The 22,386-nt window shown below is 33.5% G+C and overlaps 1 protein-coding gene across 4 annotated transcripts; it reads right to left on the minus strand.

Annotated features, from left to right (window-relative positions):
- Positions 1–770: 770 nt before the first annotated feature.
- Positions 771–13,765, minus strand: LOC137408245 (uncharacterized). 4 transcript variants are annotated; one of them, XM_068094674.1, is made up of 7 exons: positions 13,692–13,765; positions 13,371–13,503; positions 12,870–12,953; positions 12,215–12,352; positions 11,774–11,872; positions 2,586–2,933; positions 771–1,828 (listed from the first exon to the last, which is right to left on the minus strand). In XM_068094674.1, the coding sequence occupies exons 2-6, from the start codon at positions 13,495–13,497 to the stop codon at positions 2,626–2,628; spliced, it is 756 nt and encodes a 251-aa protein (XP_067950775.1). In that variant the 5' UTR covers positions 13,498–13,503; positions 13,692–13,765; the 3' UTR covers positions 771–1,828; positions 2,586–2,625. The 4 variants fall into 4 exon arrangements, with proteins under 4 accessions (XP_067950775.1, XP_067950777.1, XP_067950776.1 ...); XM_068094676.1 differs by lacking the exons at positions 11,774–11,872; positions 12,215–12,352; positions 12,870–12,953; positions 13,371–13,503; positions 13,692–13,765 and adding exons at positions 3,849–3,947; positions 4,338–4,475; positions 5,001–5,084; positions 5,493–5,625; positions 7,530–7,593 and having other exon boundaries at positions 771–1,170; positions 2,621–2,933; XM_068094675.1 differs by lacking the exon at positions 771–1,828 and having other exon boundaries at positions 2,381–2,933.
- Positions 13,766–22,386: the final 8,621 nt, after the last annotated feature.

The raw sequence follows: 22,386 nt of genomic DNA on the forward strand, positions 1-22,386 counted from the left end.
CTTCCGTATAAATTCATCGGGAATTTGTCACACATTTAGTGGTTTCTGATACAAAGCAGTTTTAACGATGAACTTACACTGAATTTTAATAGATTTTATCAGAAAGTACTAATATTTTTAATCATCGGTAATTGTTTTTCTATCATTTGCAGTTGTTGTTGATGTTTGAGGTGATCTGACTGCCAGAATGTTTCAAGATTAAAATCAACAAAACGATTAAAACGCTTGAATCAAGTGAAAATGTAATTATTACATCTATAGTAGTAAAGAGACTGACAGAGTAGAGACGTGTAACGCTGTAACTTGACCACAATAGCTGATATCAACTCTAGCAACGATAGCAACTAGTGATCTCTTTTTGCATTTGTTTTTCTTCTGGGCATTTTAATCGTGATCAAGCTGTCCATTTCCTGTTACAATACAAAATGACTTTTTACAGCCTGCAGGTTTCGGTTTTCTATTAGCGTAATGTAGTCTGAACTCAAATTTATTTGTATTAGTACGTTCTTTTGTACATAAACATCCACTCATGTATGTAGTACAACAACGGTCTCTATATGGTATGCTATGAAAATTTCTTTCCGGCAGAGACCAATGCCACAGTTTTTGTACTATGTTGTTATGCCTGTTCTTTTATTATCGCCTGAGCTATTATCACTGTCAACTTTTTCATTTTATTCAAATTTGCCATAGCACTGATTTGTCTATTTATGTATTATAGGTACTATATTTATAGATATAAACTATAAATTCTACTGTCATACAGCCCACCACCAGAGTAATAATGGAAAAAAGAAAGGGTACTGCTTGTTGTTGAAAAAGTAGTTGTCAGCAGGAATTGGCAGAGTATAGTGTAAATGAGAGTTGTTTGAGATGATATTCAATAAAATTGAGGGAGCATCATCATCATCTGGAAACAAAGGTGCTGCCAAGGCCATGTCATTTACATCGCCTACAACATCTACTATAGAATTCTCTGAATCAGATGAGTTGTTGTTATTATTTTGAGTAGCGCGTTGTTGAACATTAGCATTTGATGTTGCTGGTTGCTGTGAGGGCTTTCTATTTATCCTCCTATTGCACTGTAATAATTGCGAGACACGTGGACGGCCACTGCGCCGGCCACGACGTGGTGTTCTGGGAGGTTGTCTCTCCATGGAAATTGTCAAGCTGTTTTGAAATGAAATTCAAAAGGTAAATTATGCAAAACAACAGGTGGTATACAAATCAGACCTAATATACTACTATCTCAAACCTATGTAGGCTTAACCTACTGCACTGTGTGTAATTTAACTAACAACAGCAATAATGAAATATGTTTATTATATCTCTGAAATGCAATATTAGAAGTAAAATGGCAAGCTGCTGTGTACTATACACAGTTTGAAAGTTGATTGTGTTAAATGCAGAATGGTTTGACAGCAATATGTAACAGAAAGCAAGCATTATCATTCACGTGTCTAGAAGTTTTCTGCAAACTGGAGCAAAATAAAGAAATGTTCTTGTCATAACGGGGCATAGTAGTTTGGCCCTAGCTGGTACATAAGTTGTAAAGAATTTCGGCTAATGTTTTAAATAATTTAATGAAGCCTTCGGTAATTGGACAAAAAAAACATAGGCTGATAAACTGTGTGCCACATTTTCGTACCTGTAAATCAGTCTACCCCTCAAACATTCTACGTTTATTACAGAAGCCTTAGGCAATTGGACAATGCTATAGACTGGTGAAATGTGCACGTTTTTCTAGTGAAATGCGCAAGGCTTTATGGTTCTACAATCTGTCGCACAGCTTTATGGGGGTTTTATTGCCCGGTCTTAATTTTGATTAAAAAGGCTTGTCAGGTTTTAATGGCAATTTTAGGCCAAATTAATCTTTCTAGTTATGTATAATTCGATCAGGTGGGTAAGTTTTAGGATATTGTCGACACTTTTCAGAGACTTGGTAACATATTCAAATAGGTTTATATGCGTTTTGTATCATTATCATACTTAAACGACTCCACAGAAAAATGGTTAAATTCTTTGATGGGATTTCGGTACAAGGGTATGGTCGTTGATGAACACTTTTCGGGAGTTGTGGTCACGTATGCATTTATCATAAAGCTCCCAAGCACTCGCTTTGTTCATGTTTGGTTGTGGGATTTTAGTTTTCTTAATTATATTGCAGTTTTTTATATAGCTGCAATCTTATAACTATTCCAACACAACACATTAAAAAAGCTAATTAGGAAAGGTTGTTCGCTCGCTAGTGCATCCAACTTATAACCAATTATAAAGCATGGTGAATTCGCTGAAATAAGAACATTTATTGTTATACTTGTTGAGGTATTTCTTTAAAAGAATGAAATCAAAAACTGTTGTAATAGCTGTAGGTTGAGTATTCAACTGCGTCGGATAGTCGTAATATATTTATAACAACATATTATATTTCTTGATTTATTGCAAAACATCGAGCAGTTTAACTGCTCATTATCCAGGAAACAATGACAATAAAATTATATAAAAACAAATAATAAAATGTGAATACTTAAAATAAATTACACTAATTGATTGAATTGAGTGGTTATAACTTAAATCATTCATACAAATCCTCAAATGAAGACTTGCTCACCACACGTACAACATTTACGCCCAAAAAGGGTTAGTTGGATCATATGTGCTGTCGGGGTGGTCCAGACCTTCCCAATCTGAAACAGCTATGGTACCACAGCCAACTCTAGGTGATCCTGTACCGGCATGAACTGTTATGGATCGTCCAAGCACGCTCAGTGGGCCGGTAAGTTTAACTTGAGTGTCGATGGTCGATATTGTCAGCACGTCCTGTTCAGAAGTTACGTGTGATGGGATTGTCACTCTAGCAACATCTCCAACGTGTCTTTCTTTTACTGATGGGTCATTGCTGTGACTCAGACCACATGGGTTGTAGTGTCCACCTAAAAATTGACAGAGTTAGCATAAGTTTCAATGGAGTCATTTCACTATTTTACTGATATTTTTTAGATATGTAGAAATATGTTTTAATTACAATTTGGTGTTGAGCTGCAAGCAGCTATTGAATAGATACAATATGCAAAACCAAATTGAAACTTTACATTAAAGACAATTTTGGGAAGTTTGAACATATAATATAATATATTAACGGATGACGATGTGTCACTTTCTTAGTAATCAGTCTGATCTATAAATATATATACGTACAGTGTACATGTATATATTATCGTTTAAAATGATAATTTAAAATAATAAAAAATAATATTGTAAAAAAGAACACTCAATACCGTATGTGCAGAGTAAATTATATATCAATATATAATATATATAATATATTGATTACTATAATATATTGATTACTATAATATATTGATTATATAATATACTCTTTCCAAAGTAATTTGCAAAAATCGCTAAAACAAAAGTTACGAAAAACTCTAAACTCTACTAATTAAAACTAAATAATTTTTATGGCCAAAATTTTTTGGCAGCTGCAAAGCTGTTTCAGCTTCATATATATACTTTTTTATATCATATATATGTTTTATATTCTACATATTTATATATATTCATATACTATATACATTATATTATTTATGCATTATATATACCTTATACCTATTTATTATTGTTATTATTGTTTTGTCATACCTCACTTCTCTTGAAAGTGGTATCTTGATGTCTTATATATTCCATCACTTATAGACTACTTAATTCACAAAATGATTCATTTCAGAAGTTCAAAGTTTAATTTACAGCTGTGAGTTTATTAATTAACAAGATAAGTATTTCATAACCAATTATTAAATCATTAAATTGATAACTATTAATTATGAATATTAATACAATTAACTCACCAGTAGCTAAACAACTTGGATTAATTTCTCCCTTTTGGTGAACATGAAGAGAAAACTGGTCATTGTCAAAGAGAAAGTTGTGAGCTCCGGTTATAGTAGCTGTAACAAGAAGTAACCCCATATTAGATTGGATGAAAGGCTGTGAGTTAGCAAATGAAAGATTGTAAAACATTCCATTAAAAATTAGACTACCAAACTTTTCATTGCTTTGCTGAAATAAGCTAACGAGAGCAAATCTAAAAAAATTCTGAGTGATTCAAGATTTTTGACATAAGATGTAATTAGTTTTTTCTGTTTAGCTTTTACTTCATTTTATTTCCATTTTTATTGAAAACGAGCTGCGATGTTTTTAATAGATTAAAACATTTAATTTAATAATTTAATAATTAATTTAATAACACAATGCAAAGAGTTTACTTTACAAGGAAATTGCTAAGACCTTAGAAATGATTATATTTTCACAAGCTCGTGTATAACAGGATGACCTACCGTGGACTCTAGTGTTTTCGTTATCAATCTGTGTAAGAGTGACAACTCCTCGCACTCGGAAAGGATGCTCGGTGCCATCAGCAGCCGTAAACATTCCAGAGTTATCGAACTTCACGAGAGCTTTGGTAACAGGGGTATCTACATAATAAAATCACTATCATATATATATGGGTGTGTAAGTAATCTCTTGAAGATAGATGATGTCTGCTTAGTTTACTGCAAGCAGAGGCTCTTCGCGTTTTTAAGAGTACTGCTACACAAACAATGGCCTTGTGATGTTGTCTTGACATTTCTGAGTCCAGTGCCAAAAATACCTCAATGACCAGAGACATACCCAGCTGCAGAGACCAATTTAAGGTTGGTTGTCATTCCTGATTGACGATTATCTGATAAACTCTCAATTTTATTTCTATTTTTAGTAACTCCACCTCGAGAAATTACAATCTCAACATAATATGTTACAATAAAAACGTTGTATTAGCTGCAAGTTTGTATTTTACGATTTTAGTTTTAGCAAATCAAATTGGCAATATACTTTTTCATCCTTATTTCTACTAAAGAAAACATTCCACTATCTGTTAATGGATAAAGAAGTTCCAATGGAAAATTATTATGAGAGAAGTTATCTTCATGTGGAGCAAACAACTTGGGAAGTAAGCTTACCGTAAGCACATGTAGGTTGAAATCCATACTTAGAAGGGTAGTTCTGACTGCTGATACACTCTGTATATATCTTTGTATATTCATCTGCAATAGTTTTAAATGTGTTGTTAGCTAACAAATCAACGCATATTTTTAAACTTCTAAAAATACAATTTCATAAATGTTTGATAAATTAGCTATTGTTATGATTATAATTGAATAAGGAGCAGGGTTCAAGAAATTTTCCTTAAAATAGCATATAAATTTTACTAAAAGCTTTATATTTAACCTTGACTTTTCAATAAATGTTAAGTTTTAGGTTCTTTCTTTAGAGTATAATATTTATGTTGTTTTGCGGTTTAGTTCACAAATTCTGGTTTAAAAATTCAAGTGTTATATTTGGCTATGGCTACAAATCTTTCTTAGCCATGACATCAGCAGTTAGACAGCATAAATTGCTAGTCTCTAAACAAGATAGATTATGTCCCTAGAATATATTTTTGACAAACTTACCAAGGGTAATCAAGCCTTCCTGCAGTTGCTTGTGAAGAGCTGCATAATCACAAGTGACACGGGCTAGAGTGAGGCCAATTGAACAAACTGACACTAGCAGGCAGGTGGCTAGAGTAGATTTCATCATGTTTATCTAAAGAAGATAGCAGTTCTTGTTATTATGTTCTTCAACGCAAATCTTGTTATTGTTATTGTTAAAATTTCTCGTTATTATGGTCTTATATATATTATATATATTTTATCAATATTATATATGTATAATATTGGTATCATATCAGCGTGTTAATGGCTGAGGAATTAAAAAGTAAAGCATCTACCACACTGAGTACTGACATAGACATGTGTATAATAAATATAATGTTAACATAACTGCTGTGAACTTCACTAGGTCGTGACATATATATTAACTCTGGCAACATAATATCTCAATGTTTCTATAAAAATATTTGATAGCAAAAGCTTTCATCATGATTGTTAATAAAAAAATTACAAATCGTGAGCAGGTTGTGTTTACAATATTCGCAATGATGTAAATATATCATAATTTAGCAGAAAGCCAGACAATTTTTTTAATTTTTAGTCAGTGAGCTGACAGGTAGGTGTCTAAGAGGCAGGTTCTCAGGTACTAGACAGAGTTTAAAACTAACTGTTTTTGACAACTAAGCAGAAGACATGGAGCTTGTGGAAATTGTATGAAATGTGACAATGACATTTACTAATATACAGTAGATAAGTTACTATTTTTTCTAAAACTTCTGCAGTAAGTTTAAAACAAGTTTTTAAAGTTACTACCATAATTTCTATTCTAGAAATCGTTTGCTCATAGGTGATCAATATTTGCATGTCGGATTTTGTAGCCAAAGTTTAAAGTTAGATTTGTATGGAAACAACACTCATCTTCAATTTACTTCATTTAGTTTGGATGAATTGATTTCAATTTAGTTTGGATGAAACGTGAAAATGACATAGACTTACTACTATACAGTAAATAATTTAAGTTTTTTTTAAAACTTTCGCAGTAACTTTAAAACTAATTTTTAAAACTGTTAATTTAATTTTCATTCTAGACATCGTTTGCTTATAGATGATTGATATTTGCATAAGCGGTTTTGTAGTCACAACTAAAATTAGATTTGTATGTATACAACACAACATTCACCTTTAAGCTAATTAATCATTTATTTAACTGAAGTTGTCTTTCCACAACTCTTTTACCATTTTACCAAAAGCTTATCCTCCATGAATTTCTTAGACATATATTTGAAGGCCTCAGAGGCCAAAATATTTTACTTTAAATCTTTTGAACAAAATAGAAATGTGCAAGCTTTCAATAAAACTGAAAACTAATTATATCAGCATTTTTCAATGTTTGAGTTCAGATCTGTTAAACACAAAAACTCAACGTAAAACTTAACATATGAATGTAAACGAAACTTTAATAGCCAAATTCTGATGAGCTAAACTTTATTATTAGATATTTGCTGTGTAAAATACTCAGATCACATTTCCAATCTACCTGACCATTCATTACATTCCTAGTTTCCCAGTAAATTCACTACACATTATACCAGACATCAACACTTTGTCAATTCACATTATAGAACAGTGTTATGTGAAAAGAGCTTTTTCTTTGTTTCAAAGTCTAATTTTTGCTTTAAACCGGTTATAATGAAGCTATATCTATTTATCTATTTATCTATCTATATATCTATCTATTCATCTATCTATCTATTTATCTATTTATTTATCTATTTATCTATTTATTTATCTATTTATCTATTTATCTATTTATCTATCTATCTATTTATTTATCTATTTATTTATCTATTTATCTATCTATCTATTTATCTATCTATTTATCTATTTATCTGTCTATTTATGTATTTATCTATTTATCTATCTATTTATCTATTTATCTATTTATCTATTTATCTATTTATCTATTTATCTATTTATCTATTTATCTATCTATCTATTTATCTACTTATCTATCTATCTCTCTATTTCTATCTATCATATAGATTATGTACTACTTACCAATTACCAGATATAAGAGTCTAAGCGCAGGCTGTAAACCAAACTAGTGCTTGGTTGAAGTCTCAGAAGTGAATGTGCTGCAGTTGTGCTCCTCCTAGTATTTATAGTAACATGGTACTGTTTCTAACTTCTGAATTAATGAAACACTATAATTAATCACGCTTCTCTGACAAGTAGTTCTGAGAAATCTCGAGGCCGAGAGAGATAACGTCACAATTAATCATCTTATTGCGTTACCCTGACGATTGCGGCAACTTGAGATATCGTGCCTTTTCACTCTGGTCAAGTGCGTAAAACTTCTCTCTTCCGGAATGTAATAATTTGATGCGTAAAATATTTGTAACCGGAAAAACTTAGCCAACATGAGCCATAATTATGTTGTTGCCTCATAATACCTTCCGTATAAATTCATCGGGAATTTGTCACACATTTAGTGGTTTCTGATACAAAGCAGTTTTAACGATGAACTTACACTGAATTTTAATAGATTTTATCAGAAAGTACTAATATTTTTAATCATCGGTAATTGTTTTTCTATCATTTGCAGTTGTTGTTGATGTTTGAGGTGATCTGACTGCCAGAATGTTTCAAGATTAAAATCAACAAAACGATTAAAACGCTTGAATCAAGTGAAAATGTAATTATTACATCTATAGTAGTAACGAGACTGACAGAGTAGAGACGTGTAACACTGCAACTTGACCACAATAGCTGATATCAATTCTAGCAACGATAGCAACTAGTGATCTCATTTTGCATTTGTTTTTCTTCTGGGCATTTTAATCGTGATCAAGCCCTCCATTTCCTGTTACAATACAAAATGACTTTTTACAGCCTGCAGGTTTCGGTTTTCTATTAGCGTAATGTAGTCTGAACTCAAATTTATTTGTATTAGTACGTTCTTTTGTACATAAACATCCACTCATGTATGTAGTACAACAACGGTCTCTATATGGTATGCTATGACAATTTCTTTCCGGCAGAGACCAATGCCACAGTTTTTATACCATGTTGTTATGCCTGTTCTTTTATTATTGCATGAGCTATTATTACTGTCAACTTTTTCATTTTATTCGAACTTGCCATAGCACTGGTTTGTCTATTTATGTATTATAGGTACTATATTTATAGATATAAACTGTAAATTCTCCTGTCTTACAGCCCACCACCAGAGTAATAATGGAAAAAAGAAAGGGTACTGCTGGTTGTTGAAAAAGTAGTTGTCAGCAGGAATTGGCAGAGTATAGTGTAAATGAGAGTTGTTTGAGATGATATTCAATAAATTTGAGGGAGCATCATCATCATCTGGAAACAAAGGTGCTGCCAAGGCCATGTCATTTACATCGCTTACAACATCTACTATAGAATTCTCTGAATCAGATGAGTTGTTATTATTTTGAGTAGCGCGTTGTTGAACATTAGCATTTGATGTTGCTGGTTGCTGTGAGGGCTTTCTATTTATCCTCCTATTGCGCTGTAATAATTGCGAGACACGTGGTCGGCCACTGCGTCGGCCACGACGTGGTGTTCTGGGAGGTTGTCTCTCCATGGTAATTGTCAAGCTGTTTTGAAATGAAATTCAAAAGGTAAATTATGCAAAACAACAGGTTGTATACAAATCAGACCTAATATACTACTATCTCAAACCTATGTAGGCTTAACCTACTGCACTGTGTGTAATTTAACTAACAACAGCAATAATGAAATATGTTTATTATACATGTATCTCTGAAATGCAGTATTAGAAGTAAAATGGCAAGCTGCTGTGTACTATACACAGTTTGAAAGTTGGTTGTGTTGAATGCAGAATGGTTTGACAGCAATATGTAACAGAAAGCAAGCATTATCATTCACGTGTCTGGAAGTTTTCTGCAAACTGGAGCAAAATAAAGAAATATTCTTGTCATAACGGGGCGTAGTAGCTTGGCCCTAGCTGGTACATAAGATGTAAAGAAATTTGGCTAATGTTCTAGATAATTTAATGAAGCCTTTGGTAATTGGACAAAAAAAACATAGGCTGATAAACTGTGTGCCACATTTTCGTACCTGTAAATCAGTCTACCCCTCAAACGTTCTACGTTTATTACAGAAACCTTAGGCAATTGGACAATGCTATAGACTCGTGAAATGTGCACGTTTTTCTTGTGAAATGCGCACGGCTTTATGGTTCTACTATCTGTCGCACAGCTTTATGGGGGTTTTATTGCCCGGTCTTAATTTTGATTAAAAAGGCTTGTCAGGTTTTAATGGCAATTTTAGGCCAAATTAATCTTTCTAGTTATGTATAATTTGATCAGGTGGGTAAGTTTTAGGATATTGTCGACACTTTTCAGAGACTTGGTAACATATTCAAATACACTAAGTTTATATGTGTTTTGTATCATTATTATACTTAAACGACTCCACAGAAAAATGGTTAAATTCTTTGATGGGATTTCGGTACAAGGGTATGGTCGTTGATGAACACTTTTCGGGAGTTGTGGGCACGTATGCATTTATCATAAAGCTCCCAAGCACTCGCTTTGCTCGTGTTTGGTTGTGGGATTTTAGTTTTCTTAATTATATAGCAGTTTTTTATATAGCTGCAATCTTATAACTATTCCAATACAGCACATTAAAAAAGCTAATTAGGAAAGGTTGTTCGCTCGCTAGTGCATCCAACTTATAACAAATTATAAAGCATGGTGAATTCGCTGAAATAAGAACATTTATTTAATACTTGTTGAGGTATTTCTTTAAAAGAATGAAATCAAAAACTGTTTTAATAGCTGTAGGTTGAGTATTCAACTGCGTCGGATAGTCGTAATATATTTATAACAACATATTATGTTTCTTGATTTATTGCAAAACATCGAGCAGTTTAACTGCTCATTATCCAGGAAACAATGACAATAAAGTTATATAAAAACAAATAATAAAATGTGAATACTTAAAATAAATTACACTAATTGATTGAATTGAATGGTTATAACTTAAATCATTCATACAAATCCTCAAATGAAGACTTGCTCATCACGCGTACAACATTTACGCCCAAAAAGGGTTAGTTGGATCATATGTGCTGTCGGGGTGGTCTAGACCTTCCCAATCTGAAACAGCTATAGTACCACAGCCGACTCTAGGTGATCCTGTACCGGCATGAACTGTTATGGATCGTCCAAGCACACTCAGTGGGCCGGTAAGTTTAACTTGAGTGTCGATGGTTGATATTGTCAGCACATCCTGATCGGAAGTTACGTGTGATGGGATTGTCACTCTAGCAACATCTCCAACGTGTCTTTCTTTTACTGATGGGTCATTGCTGTGACTCAGACCACATGGGTTGTAGTGGCCACCTAAAAATTGACAGAGTTAGCAGAAGTTTAAATAGAGTCATTTCACTATTTTACTGATATTTTGTAGATATGTAGAAATATGTTTTAATTACAACTTGGTGCTGAGCTGCAAGCAGCTATTGAATAGAAACAAACTGCAAAACGCAAATTGAAACTTTACATTAAAGACAATTCTGAGAAGTTTGAACATATAATATAATATATTAACGGATGACGATGTGTCACTTTCTTAGTAATCAGTCTGATCTATAAATATATATACATACAGTGTACATGTATATATTATCGTTTAAAATGATAATTTAAAATAATAAAAAATAATATTATAAAAAAGAACACTCAATACCGTATGTGCAGAGTAAATTATATATCAATATATAATATATATAATATATTGATTACTATAATATATTGATTATATAATATACTCTTTTCAAAGTAATTTGCAAAAATCGCTAAAACAAAAGTTACGAAAAACTCTAAACTCTACTAATTAAAACTAAATAATTTTTATGGCCAAAATTTTTTGGCAGCTGCAAAGCTGTTTCAGCTTCATACATATACTTTATTCATATCATATATATGTTTTATATTCTACATATTTATATATATTCATATACTATATACATTATATTATTTATGCATTATATATACCTTATACCTATTTATTATTGTTATTATTGTTTTGTTATACCTCACTTCTCTTGAAAGTGGTATCTTGATGTCTTATATATTCCATCACTTATAGACTACTTAATTCACAAAATGATTCATTTCAGAAGTTCAAAGTTTAATTTACAGCTGTGAGTTTATTAATTAACAAGATAAATGTTTAATAACTAATTGTTAAATCTGTTAAATCATTAAATTGATAACTATTAATTATGAATATTAATTCAATTAACTCACCAGTAGCCAAGCAACTTGGATTAATCTCTCCTTTTTGGTGAACATGAAGAGAAAACTGGTCATTGTCAAAGAGAAAGTTGTGAGCTCCAGTTATAGTAGCTGTAACAAGAAGTAACCCCATATTAGATTGGATGAAAGGCTGTGAGTTAGCAAATGAAAGATTGTAAAACATTCCATTAAAAATTAGACTACCAAACTTTTCATTGCTTTGCTGAAATAAGCTACGGAGAGCAAATCTAAAAAAAGTCTTTGAGTGATTCAAATTTTTTGACATGAGATGTAATAAATTTTTTATTCACTTTTTGACAACAAGCCTCAACGTTTTTAATAGATTCTGAGTTGACACACAACACAATGCAAAGAGTTTACTTTATAAAGAAATAAATAAGACCTTAGCAATATTTATATTTTCACAAGCTCGTGTATAACAGGATGACCTACCGTGAACTCTAGTGTTTTCATTATCAATCTGTGTAAGTGTGACAACTCCTCGCACTCGGAAAGGATGCTCGGTGCCATCAGCAGCCGTAAACATTCCAGAGTTATCAAACTTCACGAGAGCCTTGGTAACAGGAGTATCTACGTAATAAAATTACTATCATATATATGGGTGTGTAAGCAATCTCTTGAAGATAGAGGATGTCTGCTTAGTTTAGTGCAAGCAGATGTATCAAGCGTTTCAAGAGTATTGTTGCACAAAAAAGGTCTCTGTGATGTTGCCTTAACATGTCTGAGTCCAGTGGCAAAACAACCTCGATGACCAGAGACATAGCCAGTTGTAAAAAGCAATTCAAGGTTGGATATCTTTTCTGATTGCCAGATCTCTCATAAACTCTCAAGTTCAATTTATTTTTAATAGCTCCGTCTCGAGAAAGTTGCAATTTTAATATGATACAAGGAAAACTTTGTATTAACTGTAAGCGTATATTTTATGATTTTAACTTTAGCAAATTCTATTGGCAATATACATTTTTTATCTAAAAAAAAAGAAAGAAAACATTCCACAATTGGTTTATGGATAAAGAAGTGCCAAAGGAAAATTATTATGAGAGAAGTTATCTTCATGTGGAGCAAACAACTTGGGAAGTAAGCTTACCGTAAGCACATGTAGGCTGAAATCCATACTGAGAAGGGTAGTTCTGACTGCTGATACACTCTGTATATATCTTTGTATATTCATCTGCAATAGTTTTAAATGTGTTCTTAGTTAATGAATCCATGCATATTTTTAAACTTCAAAAAAGAACATTTTAGTAAAATTCCCGCTAAATTAACTATTGCTATAATTACTAGCGGAATAAGGAACAAAGTTCAAGGAAGTTCTTTTGAAGTACCATATAAATTCAACTAAAATCTTTATATTTAACCTTGACCTTTCAATAAATGTTAAGTTTTAAGTTTTAGATCTTTACTTTAAACAATAATATTTATGTTGTTTTGCAGTTTAGTTCATAAATTATGGTTTAAAAATTCAAGTCTTATAATTGATTACGGACACCAATTTTCCTAGAGATGACATTAGCAGTTAGACAGCATGAATTGCTAGTCTCTAAACGAGATAGATTATGTCCCTAAAATATATGTTTGATAAACTTACCAAGGGTAATCAAGCCTTCCTGCAGTTGCTTGTGAAGAGCTGCATAATCACAAGTGACACGGGCTAGAGTGAGGCCAATTGAACAAACTGACAGGAGAAGGCAGGTGGCTAGTGTAGATTTCATCATCTTTATCTAAAGAAGATAGCAGTTTTTGTTATTATGGTCTTATATATATTATATATATAATAGATATATATATATTATATATATAAATATCCTATATATATATATATATATATATCTATATTTATGTATCTCTCTTTCTACCTCTCTATCTTTATCTATCTTTCTATCTATCATATAGAGGATTTACTACTTACCAATTACCAGATATAAGAGTCTAAGCACAGGCTGTAAACCAAACTAGTGCTTGGTTGAAGTCTCAGAAGTGAATGTGATGCAGTTGTGCTCCTCCTGGTATTTATAGTGACACGGTACTGTTTCTAACTTCTGAATTAAGGAAACACTATAATTAATCACGCTTCTCTGACAAATAGTTCTGAGAAAAATCGAGACCGAGAGAGATAACGTCACAATTAATCATCTTATTGCGTTACCCTGACGATTGTGGTAAATTGAGATATCGTGCCTTTTCACTCTGGTCAAGTGCGTAAAACTGCTCTCTTCCGGAATGTAATCACTTGAAGCGTAAAATATTTGTAACCGGCAGAACTGAGCCAAGATGAGCTATAAATATGCTGTTGCCTCATAATAACTTCCATACAAATTCTTCGGTAATTTGTCACACATTCAGCTGTTCCTGATACAAAGCAGTATTAACTTCACAGCCTAGCTTGATACAACGAATGAGCCAATCGTTTTTGCTGCTTTAACACTTTTGCAAAACAGGCCTGCTAAGCTGTACGGTCTAAAAAAACCCATCACTAAATCCTTTTTCTTAGCAAAATTATTATTAATAGCACTATAATTCCAAAGCTAAATTTGGTTTGCAACATACATACCGGCTTACAACACTCTATTTCCTGTTACAATACAAAATGACTTTCTACAGACTGCAGGTTTTTGGCTTTGACTTCTTTGATGGTTTAAAATCTCCAAAATAGACTACAGCCTGTGTAATTTTTGGCTGAAAATTATAGAAAAATCAGTTTTCTATGAGCATATGTAGCCTGAACTCAAATTTATTTGTATTAGTAAGTTCTTTTGTTCATGAACATCTATTCATGTATGTATTACTACAACTATCTAGGTATGGTACGCTTTAAAACATTATTTCTGGCAAAAAACCAATGCCACAGTCCTTACACCATGTCGATATGCATGTCACTTCATCATCATCTGAGCTACTATAACCACCAACTATCTTATTGTGCTTGAATACTTTAGCGTTCACATCACTGCCATCATCTGAGTTATGATCATATTGATCAGTTAAAAAACCTTTAACCACCACGGAATCAAAGACAGATTTTCGTTTAGAGCATCAAGCTGCAAACTGATTTGTTTCTCCTTTATCCATTACTACTAGGGATCACGTTTCTGTATTATTTATGGATAACGAAAAAATCAGATAATTGTTTCACATTTTAGCTCATAGATAAATACATTATTGATAATATTTAAGACTTAATAACATTGATATTACTATATTGCTGTAATATTATGCTTGTTATTGTATTAGTATATTGTTACTAAATGACAGCTTTATCAACTTCTGCCAAAAATGACTTAAATGTCATTTGCTCACGGAATTGAAAAAAAGACATTTATGTTGTCTCCCCAAACCAAAGAATTAAATCAAATGAGCTTTTGTAATAGACCGAGAGTTACACTGTTACTAAGGCAGACCAGTAATACCATCCTTTAAAAACTATAAGAGTTTTATTGAACGAGAGATGCTGCATCTGTAACAATGCATCAGTTAGGTGACATGAATTAGCTTAAAAAACCACCTATACATCACTGCAGATAAATGCTAATATCCAGTATGTGCAGTAATAATGTAGATATATGGGCAACATAATTTTATATGTTCTAAACTATTAACTAAAACAAAGATGTTTTTGGGTGTTCAAGTGTGTAATATAAATCTTCGTTATTATAATATGACAGGTTCCACCCGTCTGAGTGGTTTAACTGCGATCAAGTTTTTTCGATCTTAATCTACAAACATTCTGGCAGTCAGATCACCTCAAATATCAAAAACAATCGCAACTGATAGAAAAATGTCAAAACTTTCTGATAAAGTCTACTAAAATTTTGTGTAGGTTCATCTTTAACTTAAGGATATTGTTGCTGGTGTTGATTTGCTAAACACTAAACATGACATCAAGCTGCATTGCAAGTCTATCATAAGTTAATCATCCCTTATTTATTCATATCACGTAGTCTCCTATACTATGTTTCAATGACGCGCATTATGCGCAAAATTGAGCCAATCCGCAAGTTAACTGCATCATGGAAACGGCATAAACCCGCAAGCTAAGCGAGTTTTGCGATTCGTGAAACTTAATCAAATCTATAATACTTGCGAATAATGGAAACAGCACTTGCGAATGATGTGTATTAAAATAACACGCCAGCTATTTAACTTTAAACATTTTCAATACTTCCGTTCGTCCTTTCTCGATCGAATTTCATGTGTTTGCATTACTAACACATGCGATGCTAACTGCGTCTCCTTTATTAACTTATAGCGTACAAATCCTTACCATTTTTCAGCAAACCACTGGAGTCAATCCGCATCATGCGAGTGTCTATAGAAACACTTGATTCGCACGATAACGCAAGTTGCGTTACAGCAACTTTACTTCATCATTACTTCATCAAATGAAGTAACAATTATTTGATGAAGTAATCATGATGGGTTGGGTTGTGTTGGGTTGATTATGCTACAATTGTGCTGGACTGTACATATCCATAGTTTGATGAAGAGGGCTAACAAAACATGATTTTTTGACTGTCTGTTTTCAGTTAATCTGATGAGGCTTGGAACTTTTCAAACATCTCTTAAGTTAATATCTAGCCAGTTAGAATTGAGTCAAGCTAGTCAAAAGTACCTGCTATTACAGCTATAGATGCAACTTTGCAAAACCTTTCCATGAGTTTGTGGCAGGCTGGAGCATAGAGTCCAAGAATTAATTAATATTTTCTGTGATTCATTTTCTAGTCATGGCATGTGATCGATATTTTTCATAACAGTTTTAATACTTAATTTTACATTGTCGTTAAACATTATTATTATTGTTTTATTATAGAGTTTTTGAAAGACTACATAAGAGAATAAGTTTCATTGCAGAAAAAAGTCTTCATTGAACGCTTCCTTGAATCTACGTCATGGCTACTCGCAACTTGGATGATTTATTTTACGGCAACCTGAGCTCTGTCTGGTATATCTGTTAATCATTAAATGCCTACATAATTGCTGAGTAATTTATCACAACCTGTTGACGCTTGTGCCAGGTGGTTTCACAGATGAGTAAGTATTCTAATGACTCACTGAGGCTATATTCTGCTTGTCACTCACAAGACAGGTCGCGATGTTTATGTAACTAGATCCTGCTCTCTAGGTTGGCAACAACCTAGCGCTAGGTTAAAATATCGATTTATTCAAGTGAGAGATATTACCTGCTATTAACATCTGGTGTCTTTTTCAAGAGCAGATGTACAAACTGAGGTCTCATGTCAGAAATGATTTTCAAGGTTGTTGATGCTGGTTTGCTGCTCAGCTAATCATATCGAGTCTACTTGGGCTAATATTTTCTTTATACTTACTACTACTCTGCTCGTCCGGTGTGCTGTGAGAGATCGTCAGAAGAAATAACTAACTGCATAGTATCAACAGCATTGCTGATTAGTGCAGGCAGTAGAGTGTTAGTTTGGTAAGTCAAAAGTTGCAAGGTTGAATCCTGCTGAAATCATTTTCTTTTCTAAACTCTACAAGTAGCTTTGGATGGATAGACATGGTTCTTATTATAGTAAATACTAGTGCCCTGACAGTCTGGTGTGTCCTGAAAATCATCATGTGTAAGAATTATTTGCGCAATTATGCTTAAGTGTAGAGATGGGATGGAGTGGTGCTGATGGTAGTGTGCTTGGGTGAAAGGTAAAGATCTCGGTTTGATTCCCATGCAGTACATTATTTTTTTCTCACGCTCCAGGCATGGCTTCGAGCCAACTGATGAATAGACACGGCCCTTATTATGGTAAAGATTAATGCTACTCTATATTCAATGCTGCCAGGACAGGTTGTACAAGGCCCATTCAATAAATAAGGTGAATTGGTTTACAAAAGAGTTTTAATATAAGCAGAAGTTAACAATTTTTTTAAGTTTTCAACATAGTAGACACACAATGACACACAATTTTGCTATCGAGGTACCAGCTTTCTACATAAACATCTTTAGATTGACTTTTTAAAAGTTTCTCGCCTCAATTTCAACCTCATCATCACTAACAAGGTGAGTTTCTTTGAGACACTCTTAACATTCCCAACAGGTAGAAGTCAGATGGTGCAAGATCTGGAATGTATCGAAAATGTGGCAGCAATTGCCATGATGGTGATGAGAACCTCATTGTATGATCGAGTATGTATCCTTAGCTCAGTGCAAGCAGAGGCTGTGTGTGTTCTTAAAGACTGGTTCACACTCTATCGCGCCGTATCTCAGCGTTGATGCCAAACTACTTCGGTGATCGTCGATGATGCTATCACACTATCACACTGTTCACACTATCACAAACCTATCCATGTTTGCATCAGAACATACTTGGTGACGTAGTGTTTTCATTTTTCTATTTAATTTTTTGCGAAGGAAACTCTTTGTTTTCGCGGGCTTAAATCAAATACTAGTTTTGCAGCGACTATCATAAACGGAAGTAAATAAATCATGCTACCAGTGACTACAATTTGCTAAGCCGGAATGGTTCACATTGTACAGGCGGTCGTCTATGCTTGGCGAAATATCGAGAAAGTTTGACAGCTGCAAACTATTCCGATGTGTCCGCGTTGTTTTGTTGATACCATTGGTTTAGAGTTCACGTAATCGACAATGACCATTAAAAGAAAAACGCCGACATACTGCAATATAATGTGAGTCAGTCATCAAGAGCATTGTGGCACAAGAAATGTTCCTGGGATTTTGGCTCTACATGTCTGGGTCTAGTGGCAGAGGAGCCTCGACGATTGGAGACATGCCCAGTTGCGGAGAGTGATTTTAGATTTAACATCATTCTTGTCACCATTCGGGCTTTTTGAGAATTGAACTCCAAACTGTTGTTTGCAAATCAGGGGTTATAGACCACTAAGCGACGGCTGCTCTATTGTTGTTGTTTCTATTGTTTTAGCGAAGGATGATCCCAGCTGACTGTGAATCTCAACGGTTATTCTGTACATTTTTCTTAAGCAGTTTTCAAAGTTCATAGTAGATACTGTTGGCAATCGGACCTTTTCAAGATGAGGAAACAATGATAGGCTTTTCCATCTTCCAAAAACTGTCAGTATGATGACATGATGGATAGGCCATTGTGACCTGAACGTCTTTGACAGATCCGCTGTTTCCACTTCATTGACTAACACTTTGATTCCAGTTCAGAGTGCCAAATCCAGGAGTCATCACAAGTGACAATCCTTCTAAGGAACTCATCCCCTTCTCTTTCATATCAGGAAAATATCTTTTGACACAACTGAAACCTCTTCAGTCTGTGCTCTTAGATCAGCAGCTTGAGAATACAGCGACAGCTGACTTTAGAGTAATTCATGTTCTGGTAAACAATTTTGTGGGCTGTAGTAACTGATACAGCAATTTTTTACAGCATTTTCCATTGTAACCTTTTTCTCAGACCGCACAAACTCATTACCTGCTTCAACCATGTTCGAGGTTCTCACATCAACAGGTCTATCTGGTCTTTCTTTATTAACAATATTTGTATCAATGTCTCTAAACACTTTTGCCCATTTGTAAACATCTGTCTACAACTCACTTCTGCATAAAAATTCACCATTATCCTGTAAATCCTATAGAATTTACACTCTTCAGCTGCCAAAAGTTTGATAACTGCTTGTAACTAGTATACATTATTTTTGCTCTGCTAGATACTAATTATGCACTAATATACACTATTGTTACCCTACTAGGCACTATTTTTGTACTAATATGCACCGTTGTTGCACTGCTAGGCACTATTTGTACACTAATATGTACGATTGTTGCACTGCTAGACCCTATTTTTGCACTAATATGCTTTATTTTTGCACATTTAGGCATTATTTGTTGCACTAATATGCACTTTTTTTGCACCAAAATGCACTATTGTTGCACTGTTAAGCGCTATTTTTTTACTCTCTATAGTAATGTGCAGTAATATGCTCTATTGCGGCACTGCTAGGCACTATTTTCACACTGTTAAGCACTATTTTTGCACTAATATGTACTATTGTTTTACTGCTAGGCATTGTTTTTACACCGATATGCATTATTGTTGCACTCTTCATAATTTGTCTACTTTTAGGATTTACTTTAGCCATTCTATTAGGCCAGACATACATTAAAGGCTGTTTGCATCAGATTACTTTTGGCTATCCATTCTTACATATTGGTACTTGGGCTATAATGAATGGGATGAAGAGAATCAAAGGCAAAGCTGTATTACTTACTTAAATGTATAGGCTTTAGCTTCGTGAAAAAAGAGGTGAGTTTGTTCTAAGTTATTTAACAAATTATTCTGATTTATAATTCATACTTTTTATTTAATTTTGTAACAAATACATATTGTTGTTATAATTGTAACAATATTGTTGTTATAATTGTAACAATATTGTTGTTGTAATTAACTAGTGCCCTGGCTGCTCAGTGTGTTGTGAGAGATCATCAGACGTGCTGATAAAATACAGATAATAATTATTTGCACAGTCTTTACTACAATGAGAGCCGTGTCTGCCTGCAAATCTGAAGCAACGCTTCGAGGTTCGGTAAAAAATGCATCACACAAGACTTGAAATTACATATTTGCCAATGCAGCCAATCACGGTACCAACTGCACACCCCCCCCCCTGACCACCTGACAACATCCTGGAATACTTGTGCACATACCTATTACACCCTGGAATATATGTACAAACACTTATTACATCCTGGAATACTTGAGCACATACTTATTACATCCTGGAATACTTGTGCACATACTTATTACATCTTGGAATACCTGTACGCATACTTATTACATTCTGGAATACTTGAGCACATACTTATTACATTCTGGAATACTTGTGCACATACTTATTACATCCTGGAATACTTGTGCACATACTTATTAGATTCTGGAATACTTGTTTACATACTTATTACTTCCTGGAATACTTCTGCACATACTTATTACATCCTGGAATACTTGTGCACATACTTATTACACCCTGGAATACTTTTGCACATACTTATTACATCCTGGAATATTGTGCACATATTAATTGTGCACATACTTATCACACTTGATGATCTCCCACGACGCATGAGACTGTCGGCGTACTAGTAATTCTAAAAGATGGAAAGTGAATGATTGGCTGCTGTGGCTATCCTGTTGGTCTACCAAACCGACGGTTGTGAATTCGAATCTTGTATAGCGCAATGTTTCTTTGGACAAACGGAAAGACGGATACAGGCACAACATTCCTTACACAAAAATTAGCTGTGGCAACCGCTAAAGCTGACTACACATCACAGTTATTGTAATTTAATTGTGATTCTAGATTCGTTGCATTGATTGTGGAAAAATATAGTTAAAAAACTCTCGCTCATTCAAGGTCAGTAAATGGTAAGCATTTGCAAGCACCCATATCTAATGAAGGCTGTGAATTGAAGCAACATAAAACACTTTAAAAGCTAAGAAAATCTTCCATAATTTTTTGTAAGCTGTTCACTTAAGAGAACTTTTGTCACACAGCATTGCACAAAAAACTCAAGTTCCTAGAACTTTGTGTGTTGATGGGTGAAGCTTCTGCACATAAATATGAACTTGCACCATTGAAGTAATGCAAATGAAACTGCAGTGAAGCTGATTTAACTGCGATCAAGTTTTGTCGATTTTAATCTTCAAACATCCTGGCAGTCAGATCACCTAAGACAACAGACAAAATTTTAATTGATAGAAAAACCTCTATACTTTTGAACGAAATTTACTAGAATTTAGTATAATCAAACCTTTAAAGGCTTGAGCATGGTCATGAGCTGCCAATGATTTAGGGCGCTAATGCATTTGCATTATCCGTATTAGCTGCGTTGATGACAGTTTATAGAAATGCCTGTATGCCGCTAATTTGGTTCTACTACACAAATCCTCTGCTCATAAAAACTTATGTTGTCCATCAAGAATGGCAATGGAGAAGGAATATTGAACCGTGGAAGGAGTTTATCAAGCACAATTCTCAATCATTTACTGTTTCTGAAGGAAAAAGAGATAATGTTTATATAAATCATATGTTTATGCTTGGTTTTATAATTAGAATATTTATTTGTCAATTGGAAAGACCAAGTTAATAGGCCCACACTCAATGTCAATGGTATAGTAATGAGCTGTGACATAGACATCTATGGCGCTGATGATATATATGTTACTCTACTTTGTAAATCAATGCTTACAGTTCTTCTCTTAAATTTCTAATCAGAAATTTTTCTTACAAGAGAGACGCTTTTAGATATGAATCTCAGGTTGTCTCATTCTTGTTAAAGTGTTTCTGGCTGTTTCAACATGTAATCACAACTTTGATATTATTTGCCAAGTTTGAAAGAGCGTGTTGTGCCAGAAAGGCACTTAAATTCTAAGAATAGTGCTTTAAAGATGAATTTACACAAAATTCAGTAGATTTTTTCAGAATGTACCGGCATTTTTCTATCATTTGCAATTGTTTTTGATGTTTGAAAGGATCTGACTGCGGGGATAATTCAAGATTAAAATCGACAAAATTTGATTGCGGTTAAAACGCTCAGAAGATAAATATGTGTGAAATGATGTCAATAGTTGATATCATAGCGATAGTTGATATCGGCTATTTCTTTGAAGTTG

Source organism: Watersipora subatra, chromosome 11 (genome assembly GCF_963576615.1).
Source record: "Watersipora subatra chromosome 11, tzWatSuba1.1, whole genome shotgun sequence".
In the NCBI taxonomy this organism is placed as follows: domain Eukaryota; kingdom Metazoa; phylum Bryozoa; class Gymnolaemata; order Cheilostomatida; family Watersiporidae; genus Watersipora; species Watersipora subatra.